The 26,564-nt window shown below is 42.9% G+C and overlaps 3 protein-coding genes across 3 annotated transcripts; all 3 read right to left on the bottom strand.

Annotated features, from left to right (window-relative positions):
• Nucleotides 1–4,204: 4,204 nt before the first annotated feature.
• LOC140279350 (odorant receptor 131-2-like) lies at nucleotides 4,205–5,146 on the bottom strand. Its single transcript, XM_072374464.1, has one exon. The coding sequence runs from the start codon at nucleotides 5,144–5,146 to the stop codon at nucleotides 4,205–4,207; it is 942 nt and encodes a 313-aa protein (XP_072230565.1).
• A 5,407-nt stretch (nucleotides 5,147–10,553) lies between these two features.
• LOC140279351 (odorant receptor 131-2-like) lies at nucleotides 10,554–11,495 on the bottom strand. The gene has a single exon (XM_072374465.1). The coding sequence runs from the start codon at nucleotides 11,493–11,495 to the stop codon at nucleotides 10,554–10,556; it is 942 nt and encodes a 313-aa protein (XP_072230566.1).
• A 7,202-nt stretch (nucleotides 11,496–18,697) lies between these two features.
• Nucleotides 18,698–19,639, bottom strand: LOC140279352 (odorant receptor 131-2-like). Its single transcript, XM_072374466.1, has one exon. It carries the CDS (start codon nucleotides 19,637–19,639, stop codon nucleotides 18,698–18,700), a length of 942 nt encoding a protein of 313 aa, XP_072230567.1.
• Between the last annotated feature and the right edge of the window lie 6,925 nt (nucleotides 19,640–26,564).

Here is a 26,564-nt window from a genome sequence, read left to right on the forward strand (position 1 = left end):
TTTAGGCAATGACGGACAAAAATTAAGGCAAGTTAAAGGCGGTGGAGTAAAAGTGCGTTTTTAGAAGAGATTTAAAAAAAGGAAATGAGGCCTGTGACAGCTTGGGTGTACCTTTCCAACCCGACAACCACGGTGAATTAAAATAGCAGCAATCCGGTGGTGAGAGTTCAATAAGAGAGATGGACTCACCACAACTCAGCCATGTCTCCCTTACACAGACAGAATCCAATCCACGGGACATAAAGAAATCCCTTAGAATAAAAGTTTGCCAGCGATCTTGCATTGAAAAGGCCAAACCTGGCACGGACGGGCACATCCGAGGCATTGGCTGTTGACTTTCACATACTAAGTGTGTGAAAGTCATGGGGGTGTTGTGGATTTGTGGCAGGCCTGGGTATTTTGCAGACAAGTGCCTCGGAGTAAGATGAAACTCTAACACACAGCGCAAACAAGGTCAGATCCTAAGATGTGGAGTGAAAAGATAAAATTTCAGTTATTAGTGCCACGAGTGTAGGTGGCGGCGAGGAAAGAGGACCCAAAATGCAGACTAAAGGTAAATCTGGATTTATTCCAAAAACAGTAAAACAAAACGCCGCCAAACAACAAAAACTGATGAAGCAAAAACCGAAGAATAAACAGACATGAATAGACATGAAGAACAAGAACTTGAACTGACCAAGTTGACATGAGGGTAATGGTGAGGATCTGGCAAATGCTGAGGACAAACCGGGATACTAAATATTGTGGAGGGTGATTGGTGAATGAGTGCAGCTGAGGATAAGTGAGCACAGGTGAAAGGATGACCAGGCAGGAGGGAGCTGAGGAAGAAGGTGAGGAAATGCCAAGACTGAGACTAAGCACAACACAAAATACAGTTCAAGATAATACTAAAGGAGAGGGCCAGTTCTTGTAAGTGTGTAATCACGGAAACTGATGAAGAACCAGTGCTGCGGGTTTCAATCAAGCCTAAGCAAATTCAGACAGAACAGACAGAAAATCTGTTGATTTCTCAATAGCAAGAAATGACAATGATCAAAATCCTGTGTGGTGTATCAATGGTAGCAAAAGCACAGGTAGTAACTGCCATAACAAAACAAATCCACAAAGCATACGTGAGAGTGGTCTGTTGGAGGATGTTATCACAAATCAGTTGTGGCCTAAAAATGATATGCCAATGTTGGTTTGGTAAAGCCTGCTAACCCAGGAAAAGTAGCATTGGAACCCAATTCAGAACTTGCTAATCATGCCAAATACCCCTTAAAACCAGAGGCGGAGGTGGGTGTATAGGATACTGCTGAGGGTTCTTCTTTCAAATAGGGATGTTCCCCAAGGCTTTAGGCATAGTCCCAGTATTTCTAATCATGTCTTAGATGAGATCTTGAAGACCTAGCACTTAACAGTCTTTGGTTTTTTTGCTGTGTGCACCATCCTTGGATGATTGTCATTCAATAAAGGTTGACAGAGGGAAGACAAAAGGTTTCTAAAGCAAGTTTCCAATAGAGATATTATGTATGTTTCTACACTATCGATGCTGGAAACCTTTGGTGTTCATGGGACACAACATAGTGCCTACTATGGTATGAAACTATACAATGTTGCACAAAGCTTGCCACTGGGTTATCAAGCGCTGGTAGTAGTGCAGTATGCCCATGAAGTGCATCTACAGTGACAATGGGATCTCTAGATATAATTTTAACTCAACGTAAGATCATTGAGTTTATCAAATGAAGAGAAGTTTGATGTGACTAAGGCCAGGTGTGTACAGTTCATGCCTCTTGACTTCGCCAGATGTGACAATATGGAGGTAGTACTACGTTGAATCTTGCAAATGTCGTTCCCCCTAAGTTTAAAGAAGTGATAGTGAAGCAGAGGAGTATGAACAGCCTGGGTCAAGCACCATGGGAACCGAAGGCAATAACAGAAGCATGTCAGGTAGCAAAAGGTGTAGAAGGATTCATCTTATGCTCCAAGTGTTTAATATTTGTTTGCAGAGTGTCATGGGGCTCATTCCTCCATAATGAGTTTAAGTATTAGTTGGAGAGTTATTGTGTCTTCCTCTACTCTCCATCAGGTTCCGGATTGTTTAGTTTATCCCAGTGGTAAACACTGTCCGATTCTCTCTTCCTTGTTTGAAGACCTTGTCCAAGTCAAGCACTGACTTGGATATGTTATCTGTGCTTTCCTCAGAAAGAACCTGTCTATCTTCTTTTATGTAGTCTATAATTCCACCATCGCTTTGCTCATAGCCAGGATGGGGGATTGAATCCAGGACCATTTTGATGCAATCTGTTGGTTTCCTTAACCAATTAACTATTTTGAATTGGTAATGCATGAACTGGACTAATGTGGAATTTAATGAATTTGATAGATTTATCAGATTATTGACTTTCAATTTACTGGTTCATCTTTATTCCAGTCTTCACCTATCATCATCAGATCTGGGCAGTGACCAAAAGAATGAGCTTGCAAATATAAGCAGCTAAAATTTGTTTCCTGCTGAGGGTGGCTGGGCTCAACTCCAGAGAGCTGGACCATCTGGAGGGAGTGTGGAGTAGTGCGGCGGCTCCTTTGCATTAAAAAGAGTTGGCTGAAGTGGTTTGGTCATCGGATTAGGATACCTTCTGGTCACTTCCTTTTTGGCAGTTTTTCTGGGACATCTGGAACTGGGAGGAGGCCCCTGGGCAGACGCAGAAAATGCTGGGTGGCTCATATATCCTGCCGGACCTGGGAATACCACGGGATCCCTCAAGAGGAGATAGTGTCACTAGGGAAAGGGATGTCATCAGTCATCATCAAACCTGTTATTGCTGTTGCTGTAGTGGGTGGGGGTGCACTGAAGTCTACGAAGAGTAGCCAAGCAAAGTTCCAAAGTTGCTCCAAGTTGGATAGAGCAGTGTGGAGATTGTGGCTATGGCTTCCTTTGTAGACCTGTTAGCTCCATATACTGATGGTTTGGCCAAACCAGACCAGTTTTTCAAAGCATTTCATGATGATTGGCACAAGTGCTTCTGGACGGTAGTTATTCAGGGTACTGACAGTGGACTTCTTCAGGATTGGAATAAAGTGGTATGGGATACTCCTGGTTGTGATGGCATTGTGATTGGTCCTTTAGGTTTGCTCTGCCCTAGAAAACTAGAAAAAGGGGCAGAGATCTGCTTTGTTGGGCAGTGACACTTAGTGTATAAATGACTGTTGTGAGTGCAGGTATTGTCTGTGCTTTTCCCTCGTGTCTCTATGTTTTTTTATCTGTTCTGGTGCTTAATCCACTCTGTGGTGAATTTTGTTCTTATTGGCCCCTCCCAGCTTAAATTAACTATAAACTATTAAAATCAGTATTCTACCTACACCTAGTCTAATCTCCAAGGGCTATACAATTTTTGGAGGACTGCATGCAAATCTGTCGGTGTTGGTTGAATACTCCAAAACCTTCAATCTGTGAGGGGTGAGACTGACACAAGCAGATACCTACATCAAACCAAAAACAAAGTCTTAACCTTTCAGAGACAAAGAAATTAGGGAAGTATAAGTCCTCAACAGAGTCTCACCAACTGTGCAATTACACATGGCCTCTTTTTATGGGGCCAGTTCAGTTCTACACTACACTCTCAATACATAAGTGCACTTTTAGGGGTTAAGAATATTGAAAGACTGTTTTCCCAGCCGTGTTTTGTGTTTGGACTTCATTGCTGGTCATGGTTTGTTCATTCAAGGTGATTCATAAGCGTATCTGGTACCAGGCCACCTTAGGGCCAAAGGTCGATGATCGACTTTATAGTTGTGTCATCAGACCCACGATTGTATATCTTAGACACTTTCTGTATATTTTCTGTTGAACAAGGTTAATATATTATATTTTCCCCCATTTAGATGGAGGCTTTGCTTTTACAGAGTTTTACTGTATTTTTGCCAGTTTTTTAAAACAAAGATATTTTACGGAAAAAGAAATAGTATACAGGATAACCTTTTATTTTTTAACTTTTAAAGGATCAAAAAACATGAAATGAAGACCATTTGAGAGGTAAAACATTCAGCTTTTATTGTACATAATAGCTTTTGCCTTAAGTTTTGTCCTGGTTATCTACATTTTTATATACACATATATATATATATTATTGTATGTCTTGGAATTATTGATGCGATTGGTATGTGTCACTCCAGGCTTGAACGGTAAACCGATTCATATGTTGCTTCAGGTCATAAAGGCTTAAGGGCAGACTTTAGGCTTTACTGAGACAACTGAAACTTTAATTTGACAGCACAGATTGTACATGAGGACAGGTCTGATGGTCTGATCTCTGAGGCCATAGATCAGTGCACTCAAACACCTGGGAAGAATGATAAAAATTAAATAAAAAACATTCTGGATGCGCAGAAGCACACTCAAGACAACAAGTTTTGAGACAGCAAATAGTAATGGACTGTGTATAGTTGAGGAGATACTGAAGCCCAGCTGCACCAGATGCATCAGCACTGTGTTACGAGCCTTAAGAGCTGAAGCTTTGTCTGTGGAGGCTGACCTGGCTGCTATAATTACAACAATATAGGTGGAGATGATTGCAAGACCAGAAGAAATAAACAGAAAATAAGTATAAGCCTCCTCATAATCATAGGATAGTGGTGTAAGAAACATGGAAACTGGATTACAAAAAGTTTTCATCTGCAGAGTTTCTAACTCTTCGAAGGGAAATTCTAACAGCAAAAGAATTTGAATGACAACATTTAGTAAACAAATGGCCCAAACCACAATAACAGCCACTGCTGTGTTTCTGGTGGTGATGATGGAAGCGTGCCTCAGAGGGTAGCACACGGCTACACATCTCTCCAAAGACATCACCACCAGTATCAGAGGAGAGACTGGATTGGTGAGATTACCGAGCATGAATAAAACACCACATACAGGATATGTCAGAAATATTCTACCGATGGACAATATGTATAACAACTGACTCAGTGTCAGCTGAACTGTGTCTGCAAACAGGAGGTTATAAAGAAGAATGTAGCGGCAAGTTTCACGAAACACTGGTTTACTCCTCAAAGTGTACAACATGGTCCCATTAATGAAGAGGAATATACAGCATGGAACTGTAGTCAGAGTGGTATACAACACTCTCTCCAGGAACACCAGTCCAACAGTTGTGTTGGACATCTCCCAGAAAACATTTAATGAATCAGAAATATCAGTTTGTTCATCTCACTGGACGACTAAAACCCTACAATCCACTTTAGTCTGCTTTGTAAACACTGTCTCTTACTTAGTCACATCCAAAGAATGAACTCCTTCATTTACATGTCGGTGTGTCAGCAGGCTGGAGTCTGTTTGCTTTGAGAAAGGCTGCTCTGGTTTACCTGTTATCACATTTCATATATCAGCTTTGTCCAAGTCTAGGTTCAGGTTAAGCATAGTTAACAGTCAGTAAAAGGAATATATATTATGTATATATATGAAGAATATAATAAGAATATATGTATTCTTTCACTGGCTGACAACAGAATAGCATTGTATTAATCTGATCCGTCTGTGTAGTTAAGCAGTGATGTTATTGTGAGTATTAGAAATATACATATATTGCAGAAAAATTTGAAAATGTAACAGTTGATCTCACAGTTTGTGTCCCTAAAACACTGCAGATGCAAAATATCTTGAACACACATTGTTAAAAACTTAAAATCATACAAAGACCCATCACCTGTGAAGATAGTTGTCAGCTCAGCACTTGTTTCCTTGTGGGCAAAGCTGGTCTGCTTGGTTTACTGGACCCAGCATATAATTTATGAGCTCTTTCCTGGCAACCTGATCACATGATGCATCATGTTAACATAGTTACCAGATCACTGATGGGTTATTACACCTCCACAGTCTAGACTACTTTTTTTTTCTCCACTGCCCTCTTCAACAGATTTATGGACTTTCTCAATAATAAAATTGAGAATATTCATCATCAACTCAATACCTCCATGCAAATGTGTTGACTTTGTGCCCTGTTCCATGCCCGATCCACCTCTGACATCCTCATTCCCTAGTTTCAGTCTTCCAACCAGAAGTGAAATTTCCTCCATCATTCAGAAATCAAAAGTACTCTACCTGCAAACTTGGTCAAACTCTATTTCCCCTTTCTCTCCCCTTTCATCACTGAAATTATACATTCCTCCCTCTCCTCTGGTTCAGTTCCAGCACCCCATAAAAACACCAATAACTACACCAATACTCAAAATACTGGTTCAGATCCCAGATACCAGAAAGAACAGTAGCTTTATAGGTCATCGTCTGACTAATAATAATCTCTATGAACAGCTTCATTCATCCATTACACAGAAAAAAATCACAAATTACCTTTTAATGGCAGAAGATTCTGGACTATACCGTATTCTCATTCTTGACCTCACCGCAGCTTTTGACACCATCTCATATCATACTGTTCTTAACATGTAGCTTCTCTTGGTTTAACCAAAATAGTTCTGTCCTGGTTTACTTAATATATTTACGGTCATACCCACTTTGTTCAATTAAAGAAACATCAATCTAAATCCTCCCCAGTCATCAGGGGTGTGCCCCGGGGCACTGTCCTGGGGCCCCTCTTTTAAATTATCTAACTTCACCCACTCTGCAATATTTTGAAAAATCCATCCATCCATCATTTGCCGCTTCTCCGGGCAGCTTCAGCAGAGAAACCCAGACGTCCCAGTCCCTGTCCACTTCCTCCAGCTCTTCTAGGGGGACGCCGAGGCGTTCCCAGGCCAGCCGAGAGACATAGTCTGTCCAACGTGTCCTGGGTCTTCCCCGGAGTCTCCTCCCAGTGGGATGTGCCCAGAACACCTCTCCAGGAGGCATCCTAACCAGATACCCGAGCCACCTCATCTGACTCCTCTCGATGTGGAGGAACAGCAACTCTACTCCGAGCCCCTCCCAGATGACCGAGCTTCTCACCCTATCTCTAAGGGAGAGCCTAGACACCCTGCGGCGGAAGCACATTTCAGCCACTTGTATTCGCAATCTCGTTCTTTCGGTCACTACCCACAGCTCATAACCATGGGTGAGGGTGGGAACGTAGATTGACCGGTAAATCGAGAGCTTCGCCTTCAGGCTCAGCTCCACCTGTCAGTCTCCCGCTCCATTCATTCCTAACTCATGAACAAGACCCCGAGATACTTGAACCCCTCCACTTGGGGAAGGATCTCATTCCCGACCCGGAGAGGGTATTCCACCCTTTCCTGGCTGAGGATAATGGTCTTGGATTTGGAGGTGCTTATTCTCATCCCAGTCGCTTCACACTCAGCTGCAAACCGCTCCAGTGAGAGCTGAAGGTCACAGCCCAACGACACTAACAGAACCACACGATCCTCAAAAAGCAGAGACCCCATTCTGAGGTCGCCAAATCGGACCCCCTCAACATCCTGGCGGCACCTAGAAATTCTGTCCATAAAAATTACGAACAGATCGGTGACAAAGGGCAGACCTGACGGAGTCCAACCCTCACCGGAAACATGTCCGACTTACTGCCAGCAATGCGGACCAAACTCTGACACCGGTCATACAGAGACCGAACAGCCCCTATCAAGGGGTTCGGCACTCCATACTCCCAGAGCACCCCCCACAGGAGTCCCTGAGGGACGCGGTCGAACACCTTCTCCAAGTCCACCAAACACATGTAGACCGCTTAGGCAAACTCCCAAGCACCCTCCACCATACACAGTGTTGACGGTGCCCCACCCAAGCCACTGGATGGTGGACCAGAATCTCTTCGACGCCGTCCGGAAGTCGTTCTCCATGGCCTCACTGAACTCCTCCCAAGCCCAAGTTTTTGCCTCAGCAACCGCCAAGGCTGCACTTCGCTTGGCCTGTCGGTACCCATCAGCTTCTTCCGGAGTCCCGCTTTGGTGTTCATGGGACACAACATAGTGCCTACTATGGTATGAAACTATACAATGTTGCACAAAGCTTGCCACTGGGTTATCAAGCGCTGGTAGTAGTGCAGTATGCGCATGAAGTGCATCTACAGTGACAATGGGATCTCTAGATATAATTTTAACTCAACGTAAGATCATTGAGTTTATTAAATGAAGAGAAGTTTGATGTGACTAAGGCCTGGTGTGTACAGTTCATGCCTCTTGACTTCGCCAGATGTAACAATATGGAGGTAGTACTAGGTTGAATCTTGCAATTGTCGTTCCCCTTAAGTTTAAAGAAGTGATAGTGAAGCAGAGGAGTATGAACAGCCTGGGTCAAGCACCATGGGAACCGAAGGCAATAACAGAAGCATGTCAGGTAGCAAAAGGTGTAGAAGGATTCATCTTATGCTCCAAGTGTTTAATATTTGTTTGCAGCGGTATGGAAGCAGAGTGTCATGGGGCTCATTCCTCCATAATGAGTTTAAGTATTAGTTGGAGAGTTATTGTGTCTTCCTCTACTCTCCATCAGGTTCCGGATTGTTTAGTTTATCCCAGTGGTAAACACTGTCCGATTCTCTCTTCCTTGTTTGAAGACCTTGTCCAAGTCAAGCACTGACTTGGATATGTTATCTGTGCTTTCCTCAGAAAGAACCTGTCTATCTTCTTTTATGTAGTCTATAATTCCACCATCGCTTTGCTCATAGCCAGGATGGGGGATTGAATCCAGGACCATTTTGATGCAATCTGTTGGTTTCCTTAACCAATTAACTATTTTGAATTGGTAATGCATGAACTGGACTAATGTGGATTTTAATGAATTTGATAGATTTATCAGATTATTGACTTTCAATTTACTGGTTCATCTTTATTCCAGTCTTCACCTATCATCATGAGATCTGGGCAGTGACCAAAAGAATGAGCTTGCAAATATAAGCAGCTGAAATTTGTTTCCTGCTGAGGGTGGCTGGGCTCAACTCCAGAGAGCTGGACCATCTGGAGGGAGTGTGGAGTAGTGCGGCGGCTCCTTTGCATTAAAAAGAGTTGGCTGAAGTGGTTTGGTCATCGGATTAGGATACCTTCTGGTCACTTCCTTTTTGGCAGTTTTTCTGGGACATCTGGAACTGGGAGGAGGCCCCTGGGCAGACGCAGAAAATGCTGGGTGGCTCATATATCCTGTCGGACCTGGGAATACCACGGGATCCCTCAAGAGGAGATAGTGTCACTAGGGAAAGGGATGTCATCAGTCATCATCAAACCTGTTATTGCTGTTGCTGTAGTGGGTGGGGGTGCACTGAAGTCTACGAAGAGTAGCCAAGCAAAGTTCCAAAGTTGCTCCAAGTTGGATAGAGCAGTGTGGAGATTGTGGCTATGGCTTCCTTTGTAGACCTGTTAGCTCTATATACTGATGGTTTGGCCAAACCAGACCAGTTTTTCAAAGCATTTCATGATGATTGGCACAAGTGCTTCTGGACGGTAGTTATTCAGGGTACTGACAGTGGACTTCTTTGGGATTGGAATAAAGTGGTATGGGATACTCCTGGTTGTGATGGCATTGTGATTGGTCCTTTAGGTTGGCTCTGCCCTAGAAAACTAGAAAAAGGGGCAGAGATCTGCTTTGTTGGGCAGTGACACTTAGTGTATAAATGACTGTTGTGAGTGCAGGTATTGTCTGTGCTTTTCCCTCGTGTCTCTATGTTTTTTTTTATCTGTTCTGGTGCTTCATCCCCTCTGTGGTGAATTTTGTTCTTATTGGCCCCTCCCAGCTTAAATTAACTATAAACTATTAAAATCAGTATTCTACCTACACCTAGTCTAATCTCCAAGGGCTATACAATTTTTGGAGGACTGCATGCAAATCTGTCGGTGTTGGTTGAATACTCCAAAACCTTCAATCTGTGAGGGGTGAGACTGACACAAGCAGATACCTACATCAAACCAAAAACAAAGTCTTAACCTTTCAGAGACAAAGAAATTAGGGAAGTATAAGTCCTCAACAGAGTCTCACCAACTGTGCAATTACACATGGCCTCTTTTTATGGGGCCAGTTCAGTTCTACACTACACTCTCAATACATAAGTGCACTTTTAGGGGTTAAGAATATTGAAAGACTGTTTTCCCAGCCGTGTTTTGTGTTTGGACTTCATTGCTGGTCATGGTTTGTTCATTCAAGGTGATTCATAAGCGTATCTGGTACCAGGCCACCTTAGGCCAAAGGTCGATGATCGACTTTATAGTTGTGTCATCAGACCCACGATTGTATATCTTAGACACTTTCTGTATATTTTCTGTTGAACAAGGTTAATATATTATATCTTCCCCCATTTAGATGGAGGCTTTGCTTTTACAGAATTTTACTGTATTTTTGCCAGTTTTTAAAAAAAAAAGATATTTTGCGGAAAAATATATAGTATACAGGATAACCTTTTATTTTTTAACTTTTAAAGGAACAAAAATCATGAAATGAAGACCATTTGAGAGGTAAAACATTCATCTTTTATTGTACATAATAGCTTTTGCCTTAAGTTTTGTCCTGGTTATCTACATTTTTATATACACATATATATATATATATTATTGTATGTGTTGGAATTATTGATGCGATTGGTATGTGTCACTCCAGGCTTGAACGGTAAACCGATTCATATGTTGCTTCAGGTCATAAAGGCTTAAGGGCAGACTTTAGGCTTTACTGAGACAACTGAAACTTTAATTCGACAGCACAGATTGTACATGAGGACAGGTCTGATGGTCTGATCTCTGAGGCCATAGATCAGTGCACTCAAACACCTGGGAAGAATGATAAAAATTACATAAAAAAAGTTCTGAATGCGAATAAGTACACTAAAGAGAACAAGTTTGGAGACAGCAAATAGTAATGGGTTATGTATAGTTGAGGAGATACTGAAGCCCAGCTGCACCAGATGCATCAGCACTGTGTTACGAGCCTTAAGAGCTGAAGCTTTCTCTGTGGAGGCTGAGCTGGCTGCTATAATTACAACAATATAGGTGGAGGTGATTGCCAGACCAGAAGAAATAAACAGAAAACAAGTGTAAGCTTCCTCATAATCATAATAAAGTGGTGAAAGCAACATGAGGGCTGGATTACAAAACGTGTTCATCTGCAGAGTTTCTAGCTCTTCGAAGGGAAATTCTAACAGCAAAAAAATTTGAATGACAACATTTAGTAAACAAATGGCCCAAACCACAATAACAGCCACTGCTGTGTTTCTGATGGTGATGATGGAAGCGTGCCTCAGAGGGTAGCACACGGCTACACATCTCTCCAAAGACATCACCACCAGTATCAGAGGAGAGACTGGATTCGTTAGTTTACTAAGCATGAATAAAACACCACAAACAGGATATGTCAGAAATATTCTACAGATGGACAATATGTATAACAACTGACTCAGTGTCAGCTGAACTGTGTCTGCAAACAGGAGGTTATAAAGAAGAATGTAGCGGCAAGTTTCACGAAACACTGGTTTACTCCTCAAAGTGTACAACATGGTCCCATTAATGAAGAGGAATATACAGCATGGAACTGTAGTCAGAGTGGTATACAACACTCTCTCCAGGAACACCAGTCCAACAGTTGTGTTAGACATCTCACAGAAAACATTTAATGAATCAGAAATATCAGTTTGTTCATCTCACTGGACGACTAAAACCCTACAATCCACTTTAGTCTGCTTTGTAAACACTGCCTCTTACTTAGTCACATCCAAAGAATGAACTCCTTCATTTACATGTCGGTGTGTCAGCAGGCTGGAGTCTGTTTGCTTTGAGAAAGGCTGCTCTGTTTTACCTGCTATCACATTTCATATATCAGCTTTGTCCAAGTCTAGGTTCAGGTTAGGCATAGTTAACAGTCAGTAAAAGGAAATTTGATGTATTCTTTCACTGGCTGACAACAGAATAGCATTGTATTAATCTGATCCGTCTGTGTAGTTAAGCAGTGATGTTATTGTGAGTATTAGAAATATACATATATTGCAGAAAAATTTGAAAATGTAACAGTTGATCTCACAGTTTATGTCCCTAAAACACTGCAGATGCAAAATGTCTTGAACACACATTGTTAAAAACTTAAAATCATACAAAGACCCATCACCTGTGAAGATAGTTATCAGGTCAGCACTTGTTTCCTTGTGGGCAAAGCTGGTCTGCTTGGTTTACTGGACCCAGCATATAATTTATGAGCTCTTTCCTGGCAACCTGATCACATGATGCATCATGTTAACATGGTTACCAGATCACTGATGGGTTATTACACCTCCACAGTCTATACTACTTTTTTTTTCTCCACTGCCCTCTTCAACAGATTTATGGACTTTCTCAATAATAAAATTGAGATTATTCATCATCAACTCAATACCTCCATGCAAATGTGTTGACTGTGTGCCCTGTTCCATGCCTGATCCACCTGTGACATCCTCATTCCCTAGTTTCAGTCTTCCAACCAGAAGTGAATTTTCCTCCATCATTCAGAAATCCAAAGTACTCTACCTGCAAACTTGGTCAAACTCTATTTCCCTTTTCTCTGCCCTTTCATCACTGAAATTATACATTCCTCCCTCTCCTCTGGTTCAGTTCCAGCACCCCATAAAAACACCAATAACTACACCAATACTCAAAATACTGGTTCAGATCCCAGATACCAGAAAGAACAGTAGCTTTATAGGTCATCATCTGACTAATAATAATCTCTATGAACAGCTTCATTCATCCATTACACAGAAAAAAAAAACAGCTCTGCTGAAAATCACAAATTACCTTTTAATGGCAGCAGATTCTGGACTATACCGTATTCTCATTCTTGACCTCACCGCAGCTTTTGACACCATCTCATATCATACTGTTCTTAACATGTAGCTTCTCTTGGTTTAACCAAAATAGTTCTGTCCTGGTTTACTTAATATATTTACGGTCATACCCACTTTGTTCAATAAAAGAAACATCAATCTAAATCCTCCCCAGTCATCAGGGGTGTGCCCCAGTGCTCTGTCCTGGGGCCCCTCTTTTAAATTATCTAACTTCGCCCACTCTACAATATTTTGAAAAATCCATCCACCTCTCCAGGAGGCATCCTAACCAGATACCCGAGCCACCTCATCTGACTCCTCTCGATATGGAGGAACAGCAACTCTACTCCGAGCCCCCCCCCGGATGACCGAGCTTCTCACCCTATCTCTAAGGGAGGCCCAGACACCCTGCAGAGGAAGCACATTTCAGCCACTTGTATTCGCAATCTCGTTCTTTCGGTCACTACCCACAGCTCATAACCATGGGTGAGGATGGGAACGTAGATTGACCGGTAAATCGAGAGCTTCGCCTTCTGGCTCAGCTCCACCTGTCAGTCTCCCGCTCCACTCATTCCTAACTCATGAACAAGACCCCGAGATACTTGTACCCCTCCACTTGGGGAAGGATCTCATTCCCGACCCGGAGAGGGTATTCCACCCTTTCCTGGCTGAGGATAATGGTCTTGGATTTGGAGGCACTGATTCTTCCCAGCCACTTCACACTCGGCTGCAAACCGCTCCAGTGAGAGCTGAAGGTCACGGCCCAACGACACTAACAGAACCACACGATCCTCAAAAAGCAGAGACCCCATTCTGAGGTCGCCAAATCGGACCCCCTCAACATCCTGGTGGCACCTAGAAATTCTGTCCATAAAAATTATGAACAGATCGATGACAAAGGGCAGACCTGACGGAGTCCAACTCTCACCGGAAACACATCCGACTTACTGCCGGCAATGCGGACCAAACTCTGACACCGGTCATACAGAGACCGAACAGCCCCTATCAAGGGGTTCGGCACTCCATACTCCCAGAGCACCCCCCACAGGAGTCCCTGAGGGACGCGGTCGAACACCTTCTCCAAGTCCACCACACACATGTAGACCGCTTAGGCAAACTCCCAAGCACCCTCCACCATACACAGTGTTTACGGTGCCCCACCCAAGCAACTGGATGGATGGACCAGAATCTCTTCGACGCCGTCCGGAAGTCGTTCTCCATGGCCTCACTGAACTCCTCCCAAGCCCGAGTTTTTGCCTCAGCAACCGCCAAGGCTGCACTCCGCTTGGCCTTTCGGTACCCATCAGCTGCTTCCGGAGTCCCGCTGGCCAAAAAGGTCCGATAAAATTCGTTCTTCAGATTGACACCTTCCCTCACCACTAGTCTCCACTAGCAGGTTTGGGGATTTCCGCCATGACAGGCACCTACCACAGCTCTGGTCAGCCGCCGCAACAAAGGAGGCACGGAACATGGCCCATTCGGACTCAGTGTGCCCCAACTCCCCCGGAACATGGCCGGGTGTCCAGGACATAAGGCCGCAAGTCCAATGATACAACCACAAAATCGATCATCGAACTCCAGCCTACGGTGTCCTGGTGCCAAGTGCACATATGGACACCCTTATGCCTGAGCATAGTGTTTGTTATGGAAAGTCCATGACAAGCACAGAAGTCCAACAAGAGAACACCACTCTGATTCAGATCGGGGGGGCCGTTCCTCCCAATCACCCCCTTCCAGATCTCACTGTTATTGCCCACGTGAGCATTGAGGTTCCCCAGCAGAACGAGGTAGTCTCCTGCAGGAGCACTCTCCAGTGCCTCCTCCAGGGACTCCAAAAAGGGTGTGTACTCTGAACTGCTGCTTGGTGCGTAACCACAAACAACAGTCAGGACCCGTCCCCCCACCCGAAGGCGAAGGGAGGCTACCCTTTCGTCCGTATACCCCAATGTACAGGCACACAGCCGGGGGGCAATAAATATGCCCACACCTGATCTGCGCCTCTCACCACGGGCAACTAAGAGTGAAAGAGAGTCTCAAGGAGACTGGTTCCAGAGCCCAAGTCGTGCGTCGAGGTGAGTCCGACTATATCTAGCCGAAAACCGCTGAACCTTCAGCTCAGGCTCCTTCCTCAACAGAGAGCTAACGTTCCACGTCCCAAGAGCCAGCTTCAGTAGCTGAGGATCAGACAACCAAGATCTCCGCCTTCGGCTGATACCCAGCTCGAACCCTGTTGGCCCCTCCCAGTGGTGGTGAGACTGTGGAGGTGTAATGACCCATCAGTGATCTGGTAACTATTTTAACATGATGCATCATGTGATCAGGTTGCCAGGAAAGAGCTCATAAACTACTGCAACGCTCTCCTAACTGGTCTCCCAGCCTGTGCTATGAAACCTCTGCAGATGGTCCAGAACACGGCGGCGCGGCTGGTCTTTGATCAACCAAAAAAAGAGCACACGTCCCCCCTCTGTTCATTAAACTCCTCTGGCTGCCCTTAGCCCCCCGCATCAAATTCAAGTCACTGATGTTAGCCTACAAAGAGCTTAATGGAACGGCTCCCATCTACTTGAATGCTCTTGCAAAGGCTTCTGTCCCAACTGGGTCCCTCCGTTGGTCCCAGGATTGTCGTCTAGCAGCTCCTACACCACGCCTAAGACAATCCAAACTCTGTTCATGTGTCGTCCCACGATGGTGGAATGACCTACCGAGCGCTACCAGAACAGGGGCGTCCCTGTCTATCTTCAAGAAGCTCCTGAAAACCCAGCTCTTCATAGAGCATCTCCTATCCTGTACTTTCCTCTATGCCTGCACTCTATCTCTACCCTGTCACATCTGACAGAGTCTGACTAGTGGTTTCCTTCTATGTAGTTTATTGTTAGCTTTGATAGCTGTAATGTTATATCTTCATTTGTAAGTCGCTTTGGAAAAAAGTGTGCTAAATGCATAAACACAAACATTCTTGTTGGCACCAAATCTATACTCTCGAACTGTGGCACTTTTTCTTTCCCCATCAACTACTCTTTTGTACATCCCTCCTCTCAAGTTAAGAGTCTGGCCGTCATCCTTGATAGCACTCTCTCCTTCACTGCCCACATGAATAACCCTAACCACCCCTGGCCATCACTCACCCCAAACAGCACCTCCACTCTGGTTAATGCTTTTGTCACATCTCACTTTGATTACTCTGTATTCTTATACAGCTTACCCAACAAACTCCTCCAAATACTTCAACTGGTCCAGAATTCTGCTGCCCATATCATCTCCTGACCCCCTTCCACACAACATATGACCCCTGTCCTTAGTCCATTTCCATATCCACTTTGAAAATTACTTCTAACATTCAGAGCCCTCCATAACCTCGCCCCTCTATATTTCACTAAACTTATTGAAATCTATGCACATTTCCATATGCTCAGGTCCACCTCTGCCTTCCTTATATCCACTCCTTCTGTCTATTTGACCACCATGGGACTCAGATCTTTCCGTCGCTCTGCCCCCCCGACTCTGGAACCCTCTGGACCTTTGCATGACTTAATATCCGAACACATTCAAGACTCATCTCCAAACCCACCTTTTTAGACTTGCTTACCCCACATGATCCCTACATCCTCACTACAACATCAACTTACACCAATTTTTGTGTGCTCTTTTATCAAATAGTTTTATGGTATTTTATCTTGACTGCGCTGTGTTTTTATTAATTATTAACTCTTAATGAATTATTATTAATTATTTATTAATCTCCTTTCATCTCTATCTTTTCTTCTCATTCATCTTTTGACCTTTTCATTATCTGTCTCGCAGGTTTCCTGAGTTTGATTAGCGGAGGCGGGGTATGATGCAGGCTTACTTTCAGCCAATGATATGCCTGAAACCGTTATGGTGTTCGCCTGGGCATGTCAAGTAGAAGTTTTAATTCTAGCGTTAAGAGTGTTATAAAACAAAGAAAAGTCAGTTTCTCCATTAATTTGTCTTAACACACATTTGTTCAGAGGGTTCTGAAAACACCACAACTTGTTAAGATATGAAGGTAAGGACATGAAATAAACTACATAAAATAATAGATTATGGGTGTGAATCTTGAATACCTCTCAAATTCAGATGGATATCTGTAAAGTTATGACATATGAATAAAGAACCAAACAATGTTATTTTCCTGTGTTCACAATGGAGCACAAAAAGAGATGACAGGACACATCAGTCAACAGTTCATTACTTCATATAAATGTCTAGTTACTGATTTAATTTAGATTTAACTATTCGATACCAAAGACCACTAGTGGGCAATGTGACGCCATAGAAAAGTTCATTTTCGTAAAACATTATTTCTTCCTTATTATACCAAGTACAATTGTGAAAAGGGTTTCAAAATGCAGCTTGTGATGTCACTGAAAACCTTAAAGAACCTGCACAAACACATTTAACACAGTTTCAAAATTCAACTGAAAGTGAATCTGAAGAAAGTAATTGGTAGAAGTGTGAGACGTCTGTTTCTTCTCTTGCTGGATCAAAGCAGATAGGTGTCACCTTTGATTTACATTGTCAAGATAAGAAGGAAACAATAGTTGGTCTGGCCTCTCAAATCATCATCTAAAAGGGTTCTTTGTTTGTTCAGGCTAGTTAGCATTAGGGCGTTAATGCCTAACTCATAAGTTATGGGACAGGTCTGGTGGGAGAGAGTCTTCCAAATGCTGTCCAAAGGATAAAGGTTGTGGTAAAAAAGGTGATATGTGCCTCTTCCTGGTGTGGAAACCCCCCATCTGTGTCTTTGCACAAATATTACCACACAGGAATGTTGCTGAGGCCTTCCAAAAGTTAAGTTTCATATTAAATCGCCACTTGAGTTCGCTATAACTATTAAATCAGTAAATTCATTGCTGTAGCATGGTCCTTGCGAATGAACCTTCTTTCAAACAGCACTGTGGTAGTGTTTTTACACCTTTCTTCTGTCTGCGACACTGTAGATCATGGAATCCTCTCCTCATAGCTTGAAAGCTGCATGTGCATTACAGATACTGTTCTACAGTTGTTCCTATCAGATATAAAGGAGTTTTTTAGAAAAATATTTTTCTTTTAACATCCTTCTTGCATGTAGAGTCCCTCAAGGCTCCATTACTAGCTATGTCATGTACATGTTGCTTTTGAGGTGTGGTTTTAGCAGAAATACTTATTCTCTTCAAGTGTTTGAGAGGATATAATTTAAATCTGACACTAAGAATCAAGACTAAGTCATCATTTGACCTCTTAAGTTATACACAATCATTAATTGATCTAAACTAAATATTATTGAAAATTTGACAGGTCGTCTTAACCAGATGTTCTTAGATGTTTCATGATCTACACATTGAAATAGCTGCAAAAGGTATGAAGTGCCCTTACTGCCTTTATCTTTTCCATTATATTTTTATTTTTGACCAATACTTTTTACTACTTTAAGTTGACCTAGTTTATTGATTTCCCCACTGTGTTTTTAATGGATTGTTCTTGGGTTCTTTCATTTTTGTTCTACTGTATTTCAGTGCAAATCTTTTTTAAAAGGGCTTTATCAATAAAATTGGCAATGATAGTGAAACCACCAGTATAATCATCTTTAAATAAAGGTTTATTTGACAACAGTTAGATAAGACAACAGATAAATGCCTTATGATAGTAATGTGAGTAATACATCAGAAAAAAAAATAGTTATTATTATTATTATGGTTGTGAAATTAAACAAGAAATAGATAATGTGGATTCACACAAAAGTTAATATTTTGAATATGTGCATGTGTGTTAAAAAAGGGAAGGGGAACCTATTGAACTGACTAAAATCATGAAATAAAGACCCTTTGAGAGGTGACAAATCAAACTTTTTTTTTGTTAAAAAATGCTTTTACCTTCATTTTAGCCATTTTCCTCTGTTTTTATTGAAAATAAAATTGCATGTACTGAAAATGTTGATGCAATGTGTGAATTACTAAAAGCTTGAAAGTTAAGTTGATGCATATGTTTCTCAAAGCCATAACAGGTCAAGGGGAGACTTTAGGCTTTACTGAGATACCAGAAAGTTTTCTTCGACAGCACAGATTGTACAAGAGGACAGGTCTGATGGTCTGATCTCTGAGGCCATAGATCAGTGCACTCAAACACCTGGGAAGAATGATAAAAAACACATAAAAAAAATTCTGGATGCGCAGAAGTACTCCTAAGAGAACAAGTTTTGAGACAGCAAATAGTAATGGGTTATGTATAGTTGAGGAGATACTGAGACCCAGCTGCACCAGATGCATCAGCACTGTGTTACGAGCCTTAAGAGCTGAAGCTTTGTCTGTGGAGGCTGACCTGGCTGCTATAATTACAACAATATAGGTGGAGATGATTGTTAGACCAGCAGAAATTAACAGAAAATAAGTGTAAGCTCGGTCATAATCATAATATAATGGTGTAAGAAACATGGCAACTGTATTACAAAACGTTTTCATCTGCAGAGTTTCTAGCTCTTCGAAGGGAAATTCTAACATTAAAATAACTCGAATGACAACATTTAGTAAACAAATGGCCCAAACCACAATAACAGCCACTGCTGTGTTTCTGATGGTGATGATGGAAGCGTGCCTCAGAGGGTAGCACACGGCTACACATCTCTCCAAAGACATCACCACCAGTATCAGAGGAGAGATTTCATTGGTGAAATAGGCAAGCATGAATAAAACAATACAAACAGGATATGTCAGAAATATTCTACACATAGATAATATGTATAACAACTGACTCAATACAAGCTGAACTGTGTCTGCAAACAGGAGGTTATAAAGAAGAATGTAGCGGCAAGTTTCACGAAACACTGGTTTACTCCTCAAAGTGTACAACATGGTCCCATTAATGAAGAGGAATATACAGCATGGAACTGTAGTCAGAGTGGTATACAACACTCTCTCCAGGAACACCAGTCCAACAGTTGTATTGGACATCTCACATAAAACATTTAATGAATCAGAAATATCAGTTTGTTCATCTCACTGGACGACTAAAACCCTACAATCCACTTTAGTCTGCTTTGTAAACACTGCCTCTTACTTAGTCACATCCAAAGAATGAACTCCTTCATTTACATGTCAGTGTATCAGCAGGCTGGAGTCTGTTTGCTTTGAGAAAGGCTGCTCTGGTTTACCTGCTATCACATTTCATATATCAGCTTTGTCCAAGTCTAGGTTCAGGTTAAGCACAGTTAACAGTCAGTAACAGGAAATTTGATCTATTCTTTATAATTAGCTGACATCTTTGTTGATAGACTAGAGAAATCAAGAGAAAACATTCAATACAAAACAAAACCGTAAAGAATAGCTGATATAGTTTGTGTCCCTAAAAGCCTTCAGATGCAACATATCTTAAAAACAAATAGTTTTCAACTCAAAACTCAAAATAATAAAGACTCGTCACCTGTGAAGGTAGTTATCAGGTCAGCACTTGTTTCCTTGTGGGCAAACCTGGTCTGCTTGGTTTACTGGACCCAGCATATAATTTATGAGCTCTTTCCTGGCAACCTGATCACATGATGCATCATGTTAACATAGTTACCAGATCACTGATGGGTTATTACACCTCCACAGTCTATATTACTTTATTTTTTTCTTTTTGTCAGTTAATGACAAAAATTCAAAAGAAATTGGTATTATTGTCACATTTTGACAGATTGACTCTTTTTCGTGGTAAGATAAAGGACTTAATTTAAAAAATATCTAAACAGCAGCTCGTCCCATACTGTAGAAGGAAAATGACAGTTTTTTCCTCAGACTTTCCTCAGAATTTCTTCTCACCTTTAGCAGGTAATTTTGGGCTTTCTTAGTTTCCATGTCTTCTTGAGTTAGATGGTGTTATTGTCCATGTAAAAGCTCTACTAGCTAAAAAGCAAAAGGTACTCAAACATAATCACTGCACTAAGATGCCAAAGTGGTATTCAGAACCACCCAAGGTCAAATTTTTCAGTCCTCATAGAGCTGGATCCGAAAACTTCAGTCAGGAAATCAAGAATGGCACCATGTATGTTGGTTTTAATATCTTTGCAATTTTTCTTTTTATGGATGTCCAAAGCAAGATGAAGGGCTGATTTTGTGTTTAACATTCATGTACAGTATACATTCAACCCAATTCTATTTATATCATGAATAGATCATGAATAACCTGGATACTTGGAGTCTGAGTGGCCAAGGGTGGCCAAGGCTGGCCAAGGGTGGCCAAGGCTAAGTGACAAAGTACCTTCTGAAAGTCTGCTAGAAGATGTGAATGCAACAATACATAGCATACCTAAAGAGATAATTACAGACTAATAAGCTGATGTACACCAGAGATGAAGTGATCCTAGAGCTGCCTGGCTATAGAACAACAAACAATACCAGGAGTAGTAAGGGTCAGTATGCCACATGCAGACGAGGGCTGGAGCCAAAGACCAAGGCAACATGGAGGGAGGTTAGCCAGCTATCAGAGCTTCAGAAAGGTGCAATGAAGAGGAAACTCCCGAATAAATACAATAAACTCTCCATACCTGGGGCATTAGGGACTGTAAAACCTTAGCTCACAGCTCTGGCTCACCATCTGAGAAAGTACACTAGAGAAGCTGAAGCCAGGAGAGTAATAAGATGAGAATAGACCCAACCAGGGCTGAGACTGAACAATAGTGGAAAAGGATATGGGAGAGAGAGGAATCATATAACAATAATTCATGGCTAGTGGATCTGAAAACTGACCACAGCAATCTCCCAGAAAAGAACCAGTAACCATCACAGTGGCAGACATGCAAAAAAGAGTCTCATGTATGAAGAGCTGGACTGCACCCTGACATGATAAACACCTACTAGCTAAAGAAACTAACTGCATTCTACGAATGCAGAGCAGCAGAAATAGACCAGCGGCTAATGGATGGGACGTAACCAGACTGGCTCACCCAAGTTCGGACAGTCCTGTTCATAAAAGATCCACAGAAGAGAGTGATTCCATCCAACTACTGATCAGTAACCTGCCTCAACACAACATGGAAGCTCCCGTCAAGAATCATAGTGGTTGAGTGCGCCCATGGCCCAATACATGAGCAGGGGCCCACAAGGGAGTAACACCAGAGGAGATAAACACCAGCTACTGATTGACAGGACTGCTATTCAAGACTGTGAGATTAGACATACAAATCTGTGCACCACCTGCATTAACTACAGGAAAGCCTACAACTCTGTACCATACACATGCATATTGGAGTGCTTGGAACTCTATAACATCAACAGAACACTAAGAGCCTTCAACAAGAACTCAATGGGACTGTGTAAGACAAACCTGGAGGTCAATTCCAAGCCAACTGCACAAGTTAACATCAAGTGCCATATCTACCGAGGAGATGCTCTGTCCCCTCAGCTACATCATCACAAAGAGTGGCTATGGATTCCAAAGTGGAGCGACCATCATCCACATCTTCTACATGGACGACGTCAAGTTGTCTGTCAGGACTGAGTGAGACATCGACTCACTGATACGTGTCACAAAGATATACAGCAAAGACGCTGGGATGTCATTTGGACCAGATAAATATGTCTGAAAATGTAAATAAAGGCAAGGTGATCATGACTGTTGAACTACCAGAAGACGTTGACCCAAAGGCAAAAGGTAACCATAAGGAGGATAAAAGGAAGATAGTCACAACTTAGTAGTTACACAGAGTGAGGTAGGTCCTGAAGAGTCAACTTAGAGGGAAGAACAAAGTCTGAGCCATCAACACATATGTCCTGCCAGTCATCAGATACCCCGCTGGTATAATAATCTGGCCAAATGAAGAGATAGAAGCCAGGGATATCAAGGCAAGGAAACACTTCACAATTCATGGAGGGTCTCACCCCAAGTCCAGTACCATGAGTTTGAACACTATGAGGAAGGAGGGTGGCCGGAGACTAGGCAGCTTCAGAGCCATGATTCAGGATAAAACAACAAAGATTCAGGAATACATCTGGAAAAATAGTGGTGAACTGTTAAGTGAGTTTGTCAGGCTGCTGAAACCCAGGGAAACGAGGAGGAAGAGGAGAAACTATCATCGAAGGATAAGCCTCTGCACGGCATGTAACACCAACAAATTACAGAAGTGGCTGATATTGAGAAGTCCTATCAGTGGATAGAAAAAGCTGATATGTAAGACAGTACAGAGGCACTAATAATGGCAGCTCAAGAACAGGCCCTAAGCACAAGAGCAGTAGAGGCCAGGGTCTACCACATCAGACAGGACTCCAGGTGTAGGCTGTGCAAGTAGGCTTCTGAGACAGTCCAGCACATAGTAGGGGAGTAAGATGCAGGCAAGAATGACATGCATGGAACAGCATAACCAAGTGGCAGGAATAGTGTTCAGGAACATCTGTGCTAAGAATGGGTTGGAAGTCCCAAAGTCAAACTGGGAGATACCTCTAAAGGTAGTGGAAACTTTAGAGCTAAGATCCTGTGGGATTTCAAGTTCCTGAGTGATAAACAGGTGATGACTAACTAACTGGATATCATGGTGGTCGATAAACTACAGCAGAAAGCAGGCTTGATAGATGGAGCAATTCCAAGTGACAGCAACATTAAGGAGAAGGAACACAAAAAGCTTGAAAAATACCAAGGGCTGAAGGAGGAAGTTGAAAGGATGTAGGGATTGAAGGCAACAGTGGTACCAGTGGTAATTAAAAAACTTGGGGCTGTGACCCCCCCAAGTTGGGAGATTGGCACCAACAGATCCGAGAACAGCATCAGAGATCTCTGTCCAGAAGAGCGCAGTTCGAAGAACAGTCAAGAATGAAGATGTGCAAGAATGAAGAAAAGCCACTGACATGTTTATGCCGGTTCAGCTCAAACCAACAGACGGCGTTGGAGTTTTGAGAAGGAAACACAAACGTTCCCAAAGAGAGGTGGTTCTCCCTGTAAATGGCTGTGGGACCTTTCACAGTCATTTCTCCACCTTCGCGCAGTGTTAGGACAATGGCAATCACTGCAGCCTTGGCGTAAAATCGTCAAACTCCCAGGCCTCTGGTAGAGGTCCCATTCGTCAAGGAAGGGTACCGCCGAGAAAGATAGGCGAGTGTGGAGCAGAGCATGTGAATGGAGCTGAGCAGTAAGAATTTCTGCTCCTCGCTCACACAGGTGTTTGCTCCCTCCGCTCAAAGTCACACCAAAACGCTCCGCTCAGTTCCACTCCCCGCTCACCAAAAAAATGTATTCTGCTCCGGTGAAATTGCTCAGCGCTGGCTTGAATTTTAAAGAAGGAGCAATTCATCCGGTGACACACTGCGTGATGTACGTGTAGCGTAATTGTTGTGTGACTGGTGCAGAAAAAATCTACTTTATTTCTACTCTGTCGCGGTGCCAGAATTCCTCACCTTTACCCTTCATGCTAAAGTTTTGTCCAGTCTGGTTTTCACCTCTAGCCATAGTTACCATAGTCTTGTCTGTAGTTCATTGTCTTGTTTGTTATTTACCCATAGTCTTGTTTTGGTTTTGCTAACGTTAAGTATTTTTGATAATCCAGCTCAGCCGGGCCATTTGTTCTTGCCTTCGTGCTTTAGTGTTTGTGGAATAAACGTTTTGATTTTGAGAAATCTGCATCTGGGTCCTCCCTTCTCTCTACACCTCGAATCCTGACAGAAGGAATTCGCCAGCATGGACCCAGCAGACCTACGTGCTCTCCAGACCCGACTCGCGGCCTTGACCGACTGTTTGGTCAAGGGAGCAGATGAGCGGGACAGGTGGAGGGTCTATGGTCACGTCTTGGACGTTATCCGATGGGGGCTGGTTCCGGAGACGCCAGCAGCCAAGGAGATCTGGGAGTTGGCGAAGTAAGTCCATTACGATGCTACGGTGGACACTTTTAGCACACACTCGGCCGAGGCATCGGGCGCGCTCCGCCATACGCTGATTTCTCCTTTTGCCTCCCCAGTGTCTTCTCCTGTGTTGCCGTTCCCACAGCCCGCCGCCATGTCCAAGCCAGCTGCCACCTCTATGCTACAGCCCACTGATGCAGCCATGCTATAGCCCGCTGACGCCGCCACGACCCCGACTGGTACCTGCCTGTTGCCATGACCACGACCAAGCCTGGTCCACCGATGAGCAAGCCTGCTGCGGCCGTCAGAGTCCCTACCTCCCACCCCGAATTGGGAACGTTCCTTGAAGAGGGGGCTGTGGGCGTCGCCGGTGGTGGGCCGGTTGGAAAAATCTTCGTTCTTGCCTTCGCCAATGGAGGCCAGGGTGGGCACATCTCCCCCACTGCCTTTGCCAATGGAAGCCCAAGCAGGCCATCCCCATCACTGCCTTCGCCAGTGGGAACTCGGGCGGATCCACCACTGCCTTCGCCAGTGGGTGTCTGGGCTGGCTCAAGTCTGCCCTCGCCTCTCCTCGCAGCCCTGAAGGGGCGTCCGGGTCGCCGGAGATTAGGCCAGACGGGACCTGGTACTAGGCCCTTCAGAGCCCCTCCCTCCCACACTTGTTGGATGTCTGGCAGCCAACCTTTGGGGGGGCAGTGTCACGTTTTATGTTTTGATTAATCTTGTTTTCAGTTTCTTTGTTATGTTTTCAGGTTTCTTGTCATGTTTTCCCCCTCTCACTTAGTCTCACTCAAATCACCTGTTTTCTGTTTCACAGCTGCACGTCATCACCAATCACCTCGCCACAGTATATAGTTTCCTTCAGTCATTGCGAATTCCTCACCTTTACCCTTCATGCTAAAGTTTTGTCCAGTCTGGTTTTCACCTCTAGCCATAGTTACCATAGTCTTGTCTGTAGTTCATTGTCTTGTTTGTTATTTACCCATAGTCTTGTTGTGGTTTTGCTAACGTTAAGTATTTTTGATAATCCAGCTCAGCCGCGCCATTTGTTCTTGCCTTCGTGCTTTTGTGTTTGTGGAATAAACCTTGTGATTTTGAGAAATCTGCATCTGGGTCCTCCCTTCTCTTTACACCTCAAATCCTGACACTCCACAACAAACGATTTTTGAAGTGTGGGCTAACAGCTTTGTTAATTGTTGAAGGCATAGATATATTCTGGGTGATTTGTGCATGCCTTAGACTTGTGGTGTGAGCGGTATCAGAGCGGAACTGGAGCAGCACGGAGCAATCGCTTCGGCCATTTGAGAAAAACTCGCTCAACGCTCAACTACATTTTACACGCTCCGCTCCTCGCTTGCTTCCCGCTCCTCTCCGTTCACATGCTCTGGTGTGGAGTTGTTTTTCTAATATATATATATATATATATATATATATATATATTATATATTTCTAATATATACAGCTCTGATAAATTTGACAAACCAATAGGCTCAGTTTTAAAAAAAAATTTAAGGAGCCATATTTCAGAAAAATCTCTTTTTCCTGTTCTTAGGAGCATATATTAGGGGTGTCTTAAGTAACCATCAAGTGTAAAACTCCCAAAAAACACAATGCTGGATTTGTTCTATCATTCCTCTTTCTTTGAAAGTTCCTCATTTGAAAACCAATTCTGATTTTGATTTAAAATTTACACCATCTCGCAAGTTGACTCCACCTCCTCCATAAACTGCATCCTCTTCCATCCACCCTTGTAGACGGATGAACCCAGTTTTTGGTGTAACTCTTGTTTTAATATAACGTTATCGATAAAATTTGCATGGTATTGGAAGCAGCAGTCACATAACTCTAAAACCAGAGGAAAAATAAATACTGTCCAAAAAAATTATTTTATTTCTCAACTTTGAACGGGACTAAATTAACATGAACTAAAGACCATGTGAGAGTTGAAACATTCATCCATAAATGCCTTTGTCTAGATTTTTCTCATTTCTTTCTTTTACTTTCTTAAGTACAACTGCATGTATATAAAATGTTGATGCGATATATGTTTATCACCCCAGACTTGAAAGGTTAA

The sequence above is a fragment of the Leuresthes tenuis genome, unplaced genomic scaffold (genome assembly GCF_036924035.1).
Source record: "Leuresthes tenuis unplaced genomic scaffold, fLeuTen1.0.hap1 SCAF_21, whole genome shotgun sequence".
NCBI classification, from domain to species: domain Eukaryota; kingdom Metazoa; phylum Chordata; class Actinopteri; order Atheriniformes; family Atherinopsidae; genus Leuresthes; species Leuresthes tenuis.